The sequence below is a fragment of the Apium graveolens genome, chromosome 1, assembly GCF_009905375.1.
Source record: "Apium graveolens cultivar Ventura chromosome 1, ASM990537v1, whole genome shotgun sequence".
In the NCBI taxonomy this organism is placed as follows: Eukaryota; Viridiplantae; Streptophyta; class Magnoliopsida; order Apiales; family Apiaceae; genus Apium; species Apium graveolens.
The window spans coordinates 178,598,067-178,614,815 of NC_133647.1; the positions used below are offsets into that span (position 1 = coordinate 178,598,067).

The 16,749-nt window shown below is 35.0% G+C and overlaps 1 protein-coding gene across 2 annotated transcripts; it reads right to left on the minus strand.

Annotated features, from left to right (window-relative positions):
* Positions 1–288: 288 nt before the first annotated feature.
* LOC141672117 (alpha-glucan water dikinase, chloroplastic) lies at positions 289–12,805 on the minus strand. 2 transcript variants are annotated; one of them, XM_074478614.1, is made up of 33 exons: positions 12,655–12,805; positions 12,252–12,534; positions 11,593–11,634; positions 11,394–11,503; positions 11,229–11,307; positions 10,996–11,087; positions 10,761–10,914; positions 9,632–9,970; positions 9,435–9,542; positions 9,257–9,355; positions 8,636–8,773; positions 8,429–8,517; positions 7,235–7,369; positions 6,792–6,954; positions 6,608–6,697; positions 6,346–6,531; positions 6,186–6,248; positions 6,034–6,096; positions 5,896–5,955; positions 5,641–5,793; positions 5,214–5,297; positions 4,408–4,584; positions 4,226–4,332; positions 3,901–4,114; positions 3,698–3,801; positions 3,452–3,584; positions 3,199–3,324; positions 2,819–2,929; positions 2,432–2,530; positions 1,979–2,152; positions 1,547–1,639; positions 1,289–1,404; positions 289–894 (listed from the first exon to the last, which is right to left on the minus strand). In XM_074478614.1, the coding sequence occupies exons 2-33, from the start codon at positions 12,498–12,500 to the stop codon at positions 690–692; spliced, it is 4,155 nt and encodes a 1,384-aa protein (XP_074334715.1). In that variant the 5' UTR covers positions 12,501–12,534; positions 12,655–12,805; the 3' UTR covers positions 289–689. The 2 variants fall into 2 exon arrangements, with proteins under 2 accessions (XP_074334715.1, XP_074334722.1); XM_074478621.1 differs by lacking the exon at positions 12,655–12,805 and having other exon boundaries at positions 12,252–12,382; positions 12,460–12,531.
* Between the last annotated feature and the right edge of the window lie 3,944 nt (positions 12,806–16,749).

The following is a 16,749-nucleotide window of genomic DNA, read 5'->3' on the forward strand; positions in this document are numbered from 1 at the left end:
ACAGTATAATGTTTCGTTTCATCTTTCTGACTGTATCAATGAAGTGTGGATGAATGTTTCAGCTGAAGGATGTCCTTTGTATTAGGATAAGTTGCTTAATTTAAAAATGATTTACTGCTGTAAATAAGTAGATTACATCTCTCTTTCATATAGAACCTAAATTGTCAAGACATCTTTCTTATCGAATATCACCCCTGTAATAACATGGGAACATGTTTATGTTTGAACAGGATTGTCTTGTAACCAAAATGGAGGGCATACCAGGAAAATGAGAATACTAACGACCAATTGGCAGATCAACTATTAAACTATTTTTTGGCATGAATACTCAACCTTTATTGAGTTGCTTATACAACAAATAATTCTATCATACAACACAGTTAACAAATAAACTCTATTAAAGTTTATACATGTAAACTAAAGTTTTCATAATGTTACACTGTAAAGCTCTTTCTTGTTTGAGCTGATTATATTTTTGACCTTGTAGAGCAACCTTCTGCTTCTCTTTCATCATTTTAAGGTATTTCTTGAACTGCGCTGCAAGCTTGTGTTTTCAATTCATCATTTTAGAGTATTTCTTGGATTTGGAGGCTATAAGAGTAAGAATGCTCCTAGAAACTTATTTGGTAGAGACAATCTTCGGTTTCTTGCCTCTGAAAAATATTTATATCTAAATACCAGAATTTTGTTTACATCTGCGGTCTTGTCTGAACAACATAGATCTTTCCATCTTTCACCACTCCTTCAATGTCCTGAGGAGATCCATAGAGCTCTTCGATTGCACTTCCAGCACGAGCAATGCTAGACAGTATGGACTTCTGGAAGTTAGGGTCGATAATTATAGGGTCAGATGAGTAGTCAACAACTACTTTGTCTTCTTCATCCATTGGCACACTGCAAAAGGGAAGGGTTTTGTATCAGCGAATACAAACCAATTAAAAAGAATGCAACATGACAACTTAATATAGATGCAACATTATGCTGTGTTTTAAATTTATTACTAGCTCTTTATATGCAAATCATCATATAATTGTACCAATATTATTGGTCTCATATTTTGTATTAAGAGGATAGTTAGGCCTGTAATCAAGTGCAACCAACGCAGAAAACTTGGAACAAGAATACTAGAACATCAGGAACATTGACAACAGCCAAAATTAAACAACTGATCCACAAGAGTGAAACATATTTATTGTTGGCGGCTTGATACACTGGCAAAGGCAATTCAGACAATAACTCTGGGCAATGATATACTGCATGCACCAAAAATGAGTTACTGAAAATGTACCTGTCGTAAAGGCCAGCACCAGCATAGCCTTCTAGATCTTCACCATTTGAATCAGATCGAAAGATAATGGAGCGTCTAATAAAAAGGCCAATGGGTTTGCTTGGATAACCTAATACCTGAAAAAAATCATAATAAGGACAGATGCAAATTTACCCAGAAATCAAGTACAGTAATATTATTCACAATGGCCGTGCTATGTCTAACGAAGACACGGGGTAACTACATACACTGAGGAGGATAAGAAAGCTTGAAATTTACCTTGGGTGAGTTTAGGTCATCTTTCTTGCACACAAAGCTCAAAGCACGACCTGGATAGGCTCCAACAAGAGTTTCTCCAAGCCCTTTCACCACCTGTGGAAGTTAATTGTAAATATTAGCATCTGATTTTCCTAGTTCCTCTTCGACGAGAACTAGAACAAACTAAAATTCATTAATCCAGCCATTCAAAGTTTACTATATAAATATGTAAGAACCTGTTCAAGTTAATAGATGATTATATACTTGATTGATGTATAACTTGTGATAACTCTTTTCAGGAATAATTTTCTTAGCATTGCACGTTGGTGTATTAACTTGATAATATTTTCTTAAGATAAATGAGCCTAATTACCTAATTATAGTTGTTATTATGAGCTTCTATATCTGAATTTAGGGTGGCCCAGGGTAACAAAAAAGAAGTAAATAGGCTACCTCTGTGTATATCTCTGACGAATCACCTGAAGATGGATTAGTAGTGTGGATCACGAATGCATAATCGGCGTTTATAATTTCCTGAACAAGGACGGCCATACAAAGAAAGTTGTGATCTAGTTTCACTTTCTTTGTGCTGAAGTATGCTCTTTCATTCCACTTTGATGCCCAAACCTGGAGATGCAAACAAATGGTACATTAGTGATATTACAACTACAGTAATTGATTGGAGAAACGGATGGGGAAACCCCTCCCACACACACACACAAAAAATTAATTATAGTTGGAGCCTCAGATCACTTTTTTTTTCATTTTCCCAGATCAATATGTGATGAGCTAAAGAAATGAGCATTTCCTTGAGGCAGCTATCTAGTTTTTATTGTTTAAATCAAGAAGAAAATGTATCATCAAGCAGCAGGTCATTTGGTACTTTCAAGGCGAGGTAAAATTTACCTTCTTGATAGCCATCCAAGCTTGATCCCATCGCTGGTCACCCTCATCACCGGGCCAAGGCATGCCGGTACTTTGCATCGTGGATTTCAGTTCTTGTACCTGAAATAGTTATTTCCATGAGTACTAAACTAAACCAAGACCACTTACTACTATGAAAACACTTATCAATTCAAATGTAGCAAGACGTTCAATTATTCGGCTACTACCTAGTTATTGGGAATCAAGAAATAAAGAAGAACAAACACAATACCCACAGAAAGCTATATGCACCACTACAATAGGCTATAAAATGTATTTCTTTATCAAATGATAACTTCCATTGATACAAAGTGAAAGCAGAATTTTTTGTGAACAATCTCAGATCCTCTTCATTTAATAGAAGCTTACCAATTGTGGTGGTGCTTGAATTTCTAAAACTGTCTTCCGAATCTCCTGGAGGACACTTAGCTCTTCTTCTTCCAACTTATTTTGCAAGATTTTGACCTTTTCTGCTACTCCCTGAAGATCATGCATGCAGCACGAATATAAAAATAAAATAACAGATACCAACTAGAGATAACAGAAGAGTTTATATACGTACTAGCTACATTGAACAGCATTAATTAAAAAGGGACTTGCCCGAAGGACCAAAACAAGTTTAAAAAAAAGGAAGAAGAAAAACACATGCGCTGAGGTGAAATATGGTTGCAGATATTTTATTAGGGAAGAAAATAAAAGGTGTACTTGGGCAACCAATGCACAAAGATGTAAGCTTTAGATAAGGAAACCTTGTTTAAGTCATCTGAAAGAACTTTCTCGAACACACCAAAAGGTAGCGCAACTGATGTCGGAATACCAACCCAAGATGGCACTTTTCCTTTCAGATATCCAATATTACGTGATTTAGCTCCAACCTACAAAAAAATGAGTTACTCTTGTTAAAAATTATGGTGGGTGCTCACCGTTCAAAAACAGTGAAGGCGAATCACTCAATGCTAGTAGTACACTCAAGACTTTAATAACACAACATCAAAGCCTTACTAATTCACTTGTGAACTCCTCAGATGTTATCGCATATCTACCACCAAACTGCTTTTTGGTTAGTGTAATAGACCCTGAAGGACCAACTTCTTCCGAGTTACTTGAAGCTGTAATCTCGACAACCTTTGCCTCGCTGTTGAAAGATACAAAAAGAATAAGTAAATTTAGATCAATGATATGCCATATCATCACTTCCATCATCTAATCAGAGACCAGTTATTATTAAAGAAAAAATGTCTAGGTTACCTATAAACTATATCTGCAGATGTTGGTCGTAGATGCAAAATTTTTCCTTCTTTTGATTGAAGATCAGACAATATATTGGGATCGAAGCATGTTGCAAAGCAGACCTGCCAATATTGGGAAGCTAGTCAGATATATCTAGTGGATGTCGTGCATCTAAATACCAGTTACCACTTCTATTGCATGAAATTGAATCTAATATCCACCTTGCTATTTCTTGCTCTAACAGAAACATGAGACAGGACATCTGGCATGTCAGGTGTCAGAACTGCAACAGTGCCGTCAGGAATCTCCTCCTCTCCCCTTACAGATTTTGCCACCAATATGGTTGGCCGTTCATAAGTTTTATTTTGAACAGAAAGCAACTCATCTACTACAACTACATATCCAACTGCTTCAACTGGGCTGATAACCTGCCAACTAAAGGAGTGGCCAATTTGGGACTTAAGGGTCAGTCATTTCATGTATTTGGCTATGTCCAAATGAATAATTAAACCATAAATTTTCTAGCAAAAGGTCAGGCTTAACAACCTTCCTAGGTTAGCAGTTTCACGAAGAGTGGGATCTAGTCGATTAAGAAGTACAGATAATGAAGCAGCAGATCCAGCACGGATTATCTCTTCAGTGAATATGTCCACCTGCATACATTTACTTTACAGTTATATGAAATTCCCAAAATATTGATCATGTAGTTCTTGAAAATTATCACATACAGCCCACTCATCGACTCCAAGCTGCGCTCCAAGGTACTCGGCAGACGGTTGTAATAGACGATGATACCACTCAGCCTTGCTTGTAAGAGCAAGTCGTGTTCTATCAAGGACTGATTTCGCATACAATGCCCAGTTATTATCTCCAGAGGTCAGCATTTTTATTGCTTGATTCCATCCCTTCGAAAGAAAGCCATGTCAGTAAACAGGCTACAGCATTTATCCATCTTTCGACAATTGTACAACCCATTACACCTGATTCTACAGACTAAACCCACATTCTTCTTAATAATTTTTTTTACAAAACACTAGAAATAAGTAATCAAAGATATACATGTGTATCATACAAGCAAAACTTTAGAGCATCCAATTAAGACAATCAAGGTCAACTCTCCGCTTAGATCAACGACAAATAAACGGGAACAATAAAACTTAACTAGTCAAAAATTGAACTTTGTTCTATAAATGCGCCCCACTTTTGATGTTCTTTATAAAATTAAGTAAATGAGAAATACTCTTATATATATATATATATATTAATGAGATCTATTTACAACAATAATTAAAGATTATAAACATTGCAGTTTGACAAAATATTGACAGGCAATCATATGTATATAGATGTGTGTGCGCGTGTTGAGAAACTTCGAGGGCAGCAATAAACATTCAATAATTGAAAAATCACTGACATACTTTCGAAGGCCTCAACATCAAAAACTTTAAACCTTCTCAAACTAAATTTTATCATATCAGTCTGCCTATAAAGTACGCACAAGAAGTATAATCGCCTATCAAAAATAATTACTTACCTTTAAGCAGTATATAAGATCTTCATTGTCATCTGATGAAAGTGCAAGATTTTCAAGAAGAAGAGTAATGAAGTACATAACTTTCTGCAGGGAAAAAAAATCAACTATACTTAAAATGATCAAATAATGCTACACTTGTTACAGAGTTTACCCCGTCTTATTTGTCACATTCTGTGGCCCCACCACTTATTCTCTCTCTAATCAACCGATGTGAATTGTCTACATGTGGTTAAGAACCGTGGTAAAATTTGTAGCAAGAATAGTATATCTTGTAATAAACAAGAATAATATATCTCGTATCAATCATATTCAAGTGGATATTCATGAAATTTTAAGCAATGGAGCACAGCAAGGCATCATGTAAAATGATTACATGAGGATATAGTAACAGTTATGGACAAATGAAATGACTAGACCGGATGATTACCTCAGGTTTAGCACTATTCAGTTCCTCGTAGCCTCTTTCAATGGCTGTCCTTACAGTAGAATCAAGAGCAAGGTCCAAAAAAAGAAGATCTTTAAGCCTATCATTTGGGTTAGAGAGAAGTGGCCTAAGCTCCTCGCGGGCCTCCAATAACCCCTAGATTACAACATTTTAATAATTCTCCAGTGAAAAAGCATTGATTATCTAACCTGCAAGAACTCTCAATAACAGAAGCATTAATGAAATTTTTCTAGTTACCTCTAGAAGGGCTTCTACATTTTTATCTTCTACATGTGCCAGAATGAACTGAAGCAAGACCTGTATGATAGCATACACAATTACACAACATGTAAGAAGTACTAGTTTAGGTTGAGATTAAAAAGCAAAGAGACCTACTGGAAATCCAGATGGCAAGCCTGAAACAGGATTTATCTCCACCCCAACCATGAACCCTTGACCCTGAAAACGATTTATGTAACTAATTTATATAGTTTACTCATCCAACAGTGTGCAATTTTAGGCGAAACACTTCATGTACATTTGTTTACCTCAGATTTGTAGCCCATACAATTTGAGATTGCAGACTCGAGATCCGCGCCTGAATGAACTGCCTACGCATTGATTATATAATAAGCTTACTATTTGGTGCAAAAAATATGTTGAGTTTTTATTTCCACTGCTACTGTAAATAAGTTAATGGAATGGAACCTTTAATGTCCTCATGTAGCTTCCAAGATCACGTAAAAGACCATCTTTCTGATCTCTACGGAAACTTGGCTCAGAGTGGATAGCTCGGTCATAACTAAGTAGTCGTTCTTTCGTTATCCCATTCTCATTTAAGGTTCTCCAGTAAACATTGACGTCGAAGTCACATTTTATGTAATCAAGTAGTGCCTGCCAAAAAATAAGTGTTTGTGAGAAATTTAAGAAAAGTAAACCTTAGAATCTACCCAGAATGTAACTTTAATACCTGGCATATCACAACATCATCAGGACTAGTATTATTATGCAGCTTCTGATGCCATTCCTCCATCATTCCTCCCTTGCAATCATTGTTTCTCTGTAGTTGAAGATGCTCTTTAAATATTTTCTGACTACAAGACACAGAAGAAAAGAGCGTGCCAGAATGGAAGAAAAGTGAACATTTGTACAACCTGAATAACAAGGATTTCATCCCGAATTCTCTGTCCTACATCCCCTTCACCTCCACGACCAACAGTTGACATGATCATTCGCAAGAGTTCACGGTACTCTGGGTGAGTTTTGTAAACACTCTGGAGTAAGTCTGTAAGCCTGTCTTGAGCTTTACTTATTTCTCTGCACCATCGAAGGTAAAAGCATGCATTGTCATGCTAGATTCCTTATGACTATTATTAATTTGTAATTAAGGTAATGCATTTTGAAGCTCATCACTTGTTTAAGAATAATATTAGGGTAAGGTCTAAAGACAGAAACTTTCGTAGTCAAAATGTCCAGTAAGTATAATTAATTATAAATTGAGTCAGTCACTAGGGCCTGATGTAAGAAAAAAGAAAATGTAGGAGTCCGTGGAATCTGTACGAATTTGAAAGCAAAGTTTTATCTTTAAGAGTCATACCGTGGCTTTACATTGTAGTTTTTATTCCATATCAACTGCCTTGTTGCCATGAACCTCATCCACACAAGAATTCCGGCAAGACCCAGTTCCCCAGCCTTTTTGGCCTCCTCGACTAGATCTGCAGCTATATTGAACCTGGAAATTACAATTAGCTACTATCAATATTTAACAAGAAAGATCACATTTTTTCAATGGCTTCAAAAATTGATGGTGACACAATTAAAAGGAGAAAATAGATAAGATATAAATATATCTCTATTAGCACCATTATTTAGTATAACTGGTAAGTTGAAATGGGTATTAACAAGAGCAAAAGTGATTAGAAATGAGGGTTAGGCCCTCCTTAGAACAAAAGAAAAGCAAGAACTTTTCAATAGTTCAGAGAATGATCAAGTTGAGTTAGGGAGTGTACAATTATTGCATAGATGCATCATGCATACTATTTATCAACAATGGGGACCATGTTGATAGCAGGTGTAAATTTTATCACAATCCTCTAAAAAAGATTTTGAGGCAGTCTGGTGGAATCTTTTAGAAGGATCGGACACGGACACGAATCAGAGTGTCCGTTTTTTTGAACTCTGAAATCAAAGACCCGGGGACACGTTTTATAAGGATCCGACACTTGGATTTGGACACGGCAATTAGTATATTTGGTATATTATGATAATTTTTATACACAAATACCTATCATTTTATATAAAATAATATATAAACTTTTGGAAAACAAGGGTAAAATAATATTTATTATATATATAATTTTATAATAAGTACAATATCAAAAGTTAAAGGGTTAAATATAACAAAATAATAGAGATAGGCTATCAAATGTCTGAGATGATGTGTCCAATTTCCAAATGTCACTTGGATCCGGATCCAAGTGTCGGTATCAGTGTCGTGTCCTGTGGACACGGGTACGGCATGGTTTTGTGAAGAGTCCGAGCATCACAAATTATCAGTTTGGAAGCAACAATTTTCTTATTGGTTGGTCCGATGGACCAAAGCTCTTTTCATATAAAAGTGGATCGACAACGTTAAGCTATACATCATATATTTGCAATTTCATAGTCGCATGTAATTATCAGTCAAATTTTTTGTAAAGCTCTTAAAGAATACTCACTGAGATACATTAACAAATGAACCATTGATATAAGCAAATAATTCTAGTGACATATTTTCAAATGGAGAACTAACCTATGCATAAATGACTTCTGTGCCTCACTTTCCATCTCTGCTATCTTATCCAGCAAAAATTTTGCTGTTCCCTTGCCATCACCAGCATCCTTTTAAGTAATTTATAAAAATTAGAACAAATATATAAGCTCAGACTTTTAAATAAACCTAATGAACATTGCTTCAAAACTGAGATAAATCCTGGTAAAATAAAGAGTAGGAGGCAACCTTCTGGATCTGCTTGTGTGCACCACTTAAGTTGACATAGAAGTCTGAACCATTATTCTTTATCCAGTTTGCACCAGACAAAAGAACAAATGGCATCCCAGCAAAACCTTCTTCTATTTCGATCTCTATTGACTTGACCTGAAAAAAGTGTAGAAATTTGTGCAAACTTCATGAAGTTTCTAATATAGTTGGGAAGCCAATTATTTATCCATAGGTTCATGTATTAGAAAGTTCTTGAAGTCTCTGCATTTAATATCTATACATGGAATTTGAGTAGGCTCGTGATAATCCAGAATATTCTATAGCTACTATAAAATGTACTCTGCAGATTTGTATCAAATTAGAACTCAGAATCAGATTATTTCAGAAAAAAATCCCTTGTTATCTCCTGTGTTAAACAGCAGTGTGTGTGTTTTCTGTGCATTTTCTGCCTAGTTCATTAAGTCTGATCTTGTGCCTGTAGTTAGTGGTTCTAGCTACAGTTAGGACAGTGTTCATTAATTCTCTCGTCTAAAGGGGGTGTTTTTTATATTTATTTAATATGTGCCATGATAACATACATCATCAAAAAATATTACTTTGGCATAAAAGATATAAACATATTACTAGTATGTAAAATACCTGAAATTTTGAATCATCATCAGTTGCACTTGAAAATTGTGTTTCAACAGCCTTATCCAACAATATTGAACCAGTGGGCAACGTGGTCGAAGGAGGTGCCTGTAAAATATCCAACATGCTCTATCAGTTGCTCAATAAACAATGCATGCAGTCTGGAAATGTTTATTATGGATATTACCAGCCACTCTCCAGGGTTTTTTGCTAGAGCCCAATGAAGGGTGAGTGGATCTTTGAAGTCTGTAGCTAAATCTATTCTGGTCTTGCCAGAAGGCTTTGTTACAAGTACCTTCAAGTGAAAAATGAGTCCTGAAATTAATTAACTACTCAAACTTAGATACAATAGGAAGGAACCTGAAGAGAACACTAAAATCTTACTGATAGCTCCTTATCAGCAAGCTTGTAAACATTTTTCCTCAGAGCAGGACTGCCACTTTGTTCTTCCTTCGCCTTACAGAAAAGGTCCACTGCAGATAAAGTTGGCGGTTTGGCTGAGACTGTTTCCTTTACCGGCCCTGGAGTATACTTGTTGAGAAGCTGCATCAAATCCCTCTTCTTGAGTTGAATCCTTTCAATGGTAGAGAATTTCTTTGTTTCTGGATTCTTTGAAACACTAGCCTTTTTGTCTCCCTTTGTGATCTTGTTCCGTATAGCTTCTACAGATTTACCCTTCTCCAGCTCCACTTGTAACTCTTTCCTAGCTTCTTCAAACTCTTTCTGCCCATATAACACCACATTAATCAATTTCTCTAAAAATAATCTCAAGTACGAGTATTGACTCAAAATTACTACAATAATATGTGAGGTTATTGTCATAATAAATTATAAGAATTGACATTTACAAGTTGCTGATCTGGGGAATAGTTACACTTTCCAGCTTTTTCCCAGCGTATATACGCTTGTGTTTGCACAAGATCATTTGGCACTTTAGTTATCTTTTCAGAAATAAGCAGCCTTTACTTTCATTCAGATTAGTGTTGTTTGTTAGCCTTGCTCGAAGGTCGTGTATGAGAGTACCTCTACCAAGTTCCTCCAATAACTCGGTTTGAGCTGCCTCATATTGCTCCTAATATTTTAAATACTGATTACTTAATTAATTCAAATTACAATAAATGGGTACAAAATTAGTAAAGCTATTAAATTAGTAAAGAGGCTTGTATATGATGTCAGACAATCAATGTTTATGCTTGTTTCATATTTCAACCTAACTAAGTGAAAGTCAAAACACTTTAACGGGAATCATGAATGTAGGATACTTAGCATTGCAAGTTCCAAATTTCCCACTTTACATTATGACTAGGAGTACTAAGTTTGAATTTAAAATTAAATTCATAATATAACCTTGCGTCCAGATAACTAAACTTCTCTATATCTGGAGTTCAGACTTTCAGTGACAAATGTAAATAGCATCATATCAAGGTCGGCGCAATCATAAGAATCGTAATGGTTTGGAGCCATATCTCTACTAAAAAGATATACATTGAACAGGAGCAGCAATCTTTCTTACCTTTTCTTGCTCAGGAGTATACGTTTGTTTACCATTCCTCTCCCATCTCAGATATGCTTGAATTTGTACAAGATCTTCAGGAACTGATACATTAGGACCCAGCTTCTCAGTTGATGGCAATTTAATACGGAAGTTGTCTCCTTTATGTTTGAACCTACCAAATACAAGTACATAATTAATTTTTCTTAGTGGATCCTACAGATGTTCGGAAACTAGATAAATAATGCATGCTTACCACTTATTCTGTCCTTCATCAAATATAAGGAATTCTATAGCTTGTATTGCCGGATCATCTATCTCTAGTCTCAAAAAAGAATTGGAGCCAGTCTACAAATAACATACATAATATTTATCAGGTTAGCTTCAGGCCTAATAGAGGCGTTTTACATATCCATGACCATAATGTTTATTGCTCTGGGAAAGGAAGTGATGAGAAGATTAAACATGCACAGACAACCAAGTACCTACTTTTACAAAAGGAGTTCTAAGAGCTCTGTTCTTATATGCTTTTGTTCCATCCGGATTGCGAGAGGGAAGCATCCACTTCCTGATAAGACAAGGGAGAGGTAAATTAGGAACATGGTATACAGTGACAATTATATGAATGGATACTATATTAAAGCTTTAACATACCCATTATTATCTCGTATACCACCCCAGTGAAAAACTAGATTATCACTACTATTTGTGACCTGAAGTTCTATCTGTGACAGACAACCTGGACCCGGGGCCCTAATAGTAACCTGAACCAGTGCATAGAATTTCTAGTATTAGCTTCACAGTGAAAAATAATAATAATAATACATTACATGTGCATTTAAATATTAAATACCTGTAATTCGGTATTTCCTTCAAGATTAAATATTTCTGCAAGCTGTAAATAGGCACCAAAAAAAAGAAGAAAAAAACTTGTTACTGAAATGTGATAGAAGCACATGTATGCAGATATTATAGATATTTATCTCGAACGTTCGGTACAGTCTGCATAATTATCAAATTTCTCATCGGCACTAATCACTATGCTTATCTAAAGTTTGAGAATTTCAATTGAAAGAACTTCAATTAGAAATTAAATTACAAATTTTCGAATACGGCTGCTTAAAAGAATGAAATCGAACAGGATGGAAATGTGTATGTTATCTAGAGAAGTTAATTTCCGCTATGTGTATCACTTTCTAGACCTAAACGATATTCCTCATCCACTGTCCTTAGTGCATCTCCAAATTAGATTTAGTCACTCATTAATGTATTTATATGACCATAAAATCAGATACCAATACTATCATCATTAATGTACTTATTAGGGTACTAAGTTTCCGAATCATAGTTAAATGAAATGACAGTACACAATTACGAATCAACAATCAGTAAAACAGCAAACATACTTAAACGAGCAAACACTACACATACATTTCAACAAATCGAAACTAGATGACTACAATTATACGAAAACACAACACGAAACTAATTCAATAAGCGTAAAGAGTGTACCTCAGAAGGCGAATCAGTAGCCAACACAGCTCTCGGCATAACTAAGCGATTGGAACTCATTGAAAACCGTTTTCTCACAACATTCATGCGAAATTTAGTAGATAAAGGCAGTTTTCGTAATCGAGAAGTAGCTTCAAGTGGAAACAAAGTATAATTACCGGAAGAAATGCAAGGAGAAGTATTAATTCTAGTATGATGCTCAAGTAACCTCTGGGTAATCAAATTCGATCCAATAGTATTATTGCTCATTATATATAGAATCACAATCAATGCCTTCGATTATCTGCATACAAAAGCAAACAACAACTTCAATTATGAGTAAATAAACATGTAGAGACTGTAGATAAAAACAAATAATTGTGAGATTAATGAAGTGATTAGTGGAGTTAAATAAGTCAATTACCTGGTTTAAGATGGGTTGAAAATGAGAGAAAAGATGGAGGTGAATGTGTGTGTGTGTATAGGAAAGGGGAGATACGTAAGGAGGAAACTGAAGAAGGTTTTATCATGACTTAATTGTACACGTGGCGATTTTTTGTACGATCTCGAGGTGTTGGAACTGGAGCTTCTTCACGTGCGAAGTTATTAAAATCTTCTCTTCTTCTTTATTGTTAACTCAAATCTACCGTAACTAAATGTGTGTAAATGATTTAAAGTTGTCACTTTTTGATCGATTATGTTTTGAAAAGGAGAAATACACTTCCCAAAACAATTCATGAAAAAAAATATTTCTAAATTTTGAGTTATCGTGATGTTATAGTTGCTCATCATTAATGAAATGATACCAGTCTCTCTCACAGATAAGTCGGATGTTACTTGTAAATATTTCTAGGTTAATTTTCGGGATATGTAGTATTGATATTAAAAAATAGGAATGACATAAAATTTTAAAATTCGTTTAATCTTGTTAGATAAATAAATGAACATCAATTTTACAAAAATATTTTGTATATTTTTTTAGAAAAATGAGGAGAAATGTTAAGTTCCTAAAAAAATTTCTCAAAATACTAATGTGTTGTATAATAGACAGCAACTTTACTAAATATAATAGGAGATTTTGTTTACATTAATACGCGTTTACAAATTAAAATATGACATCCTTTTCATTTATTTACACATTCATTCCAATTATTTACATTTCAAAAAAAATTAAAAATAATAATTTTTTTATAATTTTTAAAATGACTGCATCTATTACTTCTCTTAAATATACCTGTTATTTAATAAAATTTTGGGAATACGGGGAACGTGATACTAAGAGTAATTCGTTTTCATGGTGGACGCCAAACTCTGTTTTGCATCCAGAATTCCAGATGATTTTTGATAAAGGTAACTGGGAGTAGTCGGCAGTCTAGTCGAGGTCGGTCGAGTGGGGGTGAAAACACTTTGTGATCATAAATTACCCCTTACAACAAAGCAAACAGTATACATCAAAGTACAGTAGTAAAGATAATGGTTCAGTTCAGTAGATGAATAAGAAGCTACATGCTTTTTACAAAGTACCAAAACAGAACAATCTCGCACTGGTCCGTGAAAAAGCGATTTGGTTGATAACTACTTTAATTTTTTCAATCACGTTATTAATATGTCCATAGTTTTTTATTCTTATTACTTTTCTCACAAAATATCTATTCAAGGTACAATTCATCTTATAGATACATAATTTGTGCACAACTTTTATTTTACAAAGAACCTGGGTCTTTACTTAAACATTCTAGTATTTTTAAAGAACGAGTTAGCAATTACCACATAGGTTAAGCATGCCTGCAAATGCAGCTATGTAAATAGTTACGTTGCTTTAATTCAAACTGTTTTTATATTACTTTTCTTTTTTCTCTTTCGCTGTAGGATTCATAGGGAGGGTCTATAAGGGTAAAATCTGCAAAAGCAAAGCTGATTTTGATTTTGAGTGGGTTTGCAGAAACCAGTAAACTTACTTAAATATAACGTAAGGCATAATTTGACTATATATTCAGGGAAAGTTACCGTAGAAGAGGCTTCTACATATAGAGGTAGATTTATCTGATATTTCTTATTTTACATGTGACAAAGACACTTGCCTGATCTTTAAGCAATCGCAAATGAAAGCTCATTGATTCATGTGACATGATCCCGGCGCATAACTTACCTACATGCATACTGATTGATTGTTAAACAGCCTGAAAGATCTTACTCCTAATACTATTGTACCAGATGCATGATCTTAGCAACTACAATTAAACATGTTTAAATAACATGGGAGTTAGACCCAAATTTCTGCCGACTCCGTCTTCGTCCAGATGAATCAGCTCCCGCTTGTAAAGGGAATAATGTGAATGATGATTTCCCGATTCACCTCCGATATGAGAATAAGTTAACTGGTTTATGTTAGTATATAGGAATACAAGATATTCTGTGTGATTTCAAGTGTGTAGATGAATTGTCTTCGTCGTGTATGTAACCTGGATTGTTAACTAAGACTCTCGGAGTTATCGGTTGGTTCCACCAAAGAAGGAACATGGACGTTATGACTGATTGACCACGTCTTCGTCCATCTTGTGCTGGTCCAAATGGGTTGTCATGGGACAAACTAGATTCGGTCCATAAACGTCTTCAGTTCGTATCGGCCCAAGTCGACCTGATGAGCCTAAGGAGATGAGCTTCCAACATGTCCCTGGTTTCGGTAAGGGGAAATGTAACACCCTGACATCCGGGATCGGGGATCCGGGTTGTCACGGTCTTTCTTTCCATCAATATATATCACTTAACTTAAATAAAAAATAAATAACTGCATGGTGTGACCCCACAATAATACACACTCCACAACATGTTATAGTCTCAGAGATGAAATTGAAATAAATAATAGTCGTTGGAAACCATAAGTTAAAAGTTATTACAAACCCAAAATGATTACTTAATAGGTTTACAGTTCTTTTCCAATATCCAAGACAAGTTATAATTATACATAATCTGATTCCAAAAAGCTGAATGTCTAAACTACAGATAGATCTACCTCTGCAGCAATGGCGACTAAGATATCAGCGGGTAGACGCGGGACGCTTCCCAAGCTCTTGCAGTAGGTCTGCTTGAGTCTGGCCATCCTTTCTATCTGTTGTTATGTGATGAAAAAATAAATCAAGAGTGAGCAATACAGCTCACAAAATAACATATAGTTTAATCAATAATGCAAGTATCTGAATCAATAACTTACTGAAAATCTTTATCAAGTGTAAGATAACTATTTACTGGATATGAGTTTAAAAAGATGAAGTTACAAAATACTCCAATATACTTATATCTTTTCTGAATACTACTTGAATTATCGTTGTTCAAAGTATAATTAGTTTTAAAAAGTTCATCATCTAGATGAGATTACAAGATAAAGCTTGTATAAGATCAATCTTTCAATTATCGTTTAAAAGATAAAGTTACGAAATACTTCATTTTCAAAATATCATTTTGAATATTTGACCTGCCAACATTCATCGGTGACCCAGCCCGTAGCTTTCCGATCGGGGTGCTTTCGGGCGCATTAGGCCGAATAATAAAATAAGGTTGGTCCAGCGCTACTAGGCCACTTACGCCACTCCTAGTTCAGATGAAATCCATGACTCTGAAATGTCAATCTTTATTTAAACAATCGAAAATAATGTTTGATTATTATTCAAAACTATCGAATATACCTTATTCGATTAATAGTTATAGAAAATTATATATATAATATACTCGAGAACATCGCCTCCTAGTTTAGGAAAAATGTTCAACTTTGGGTCCTTTATACTAAGGGTATACGCAAATACCGTTTATCTCTAGCATAGGTATTATGCAGCTCATAAGCTGTACTTTAAAGTAATTGTATTTGACAATGAAATATCACAATTTCAAAACAGGCATGCATATATATATATATATATTGTATCAACACGCTTCCTAAAACATACATGCAACAATATATCGCAAGATTTGCTAAAAATACTCATGCAATTATCTCAAGATAACACACACATATATATATCATCACAACAACAATAATACGGGTAGAAAACTTGTCTGAGTGTTTTGGGGTAGGCTTAAGCTTAGAATGAGTCCGGTGACCTATGAACAAAAACATAAGCCAGAGTTAATCACCGGTCGCTTAAGAAACTAAACCTTACTCATGCACACCCTAACGCTCGCTTCCACGCTTAAGGATTTACATTAGTCGCTCGAGTACCCTCGGCTCCACCATTTTTATAAAATTAACCGTTAAACATTTTAAGGTAACTCCTTCGCGAGAACTTTACTAACTGTCTGTTCAACTTTACATAAATGTTTCGTGTTTCGATAAGTCTTTTAAGGGCCTTAAACATGGTCTCAAAGTTAATCGAGGGGTAGGAGTTTGTTCGCGAAACGCCGTTACTTAAAATGGTCCTTTCTCCTAAATCGTAAATCGGATTAAAGTGAACCACATATCAAAATGAAGCTTAAAACATAACCTATCTAAGAATGGAAATGGTGAGTTCATAACAGTGGGTGCTCG

Coding starts and splice junctions, on each gene's coding strand:
- LOC141672117 (XM_074478614.1), bottom strand. CDS start 12,500: ATGAGCAATAATACTATTGGATCGAATTTGATTACCCAGAGGTTACTT. Junction 11,088..11,228: donor TTAGAACTCCTTTTGTAAAA/GTAGGTACTTGG, acceptor TGTTATTTGTAG/ACTGGCTCCAATTCTTTTTT. Junction 5,794..5,895: donor ATGTAGAAGCCCTTCTAGAG/GTAACTAGAAAA, acceptor GTTGTAATCTAG/GGGTTATTGGAGGCCCGCGA.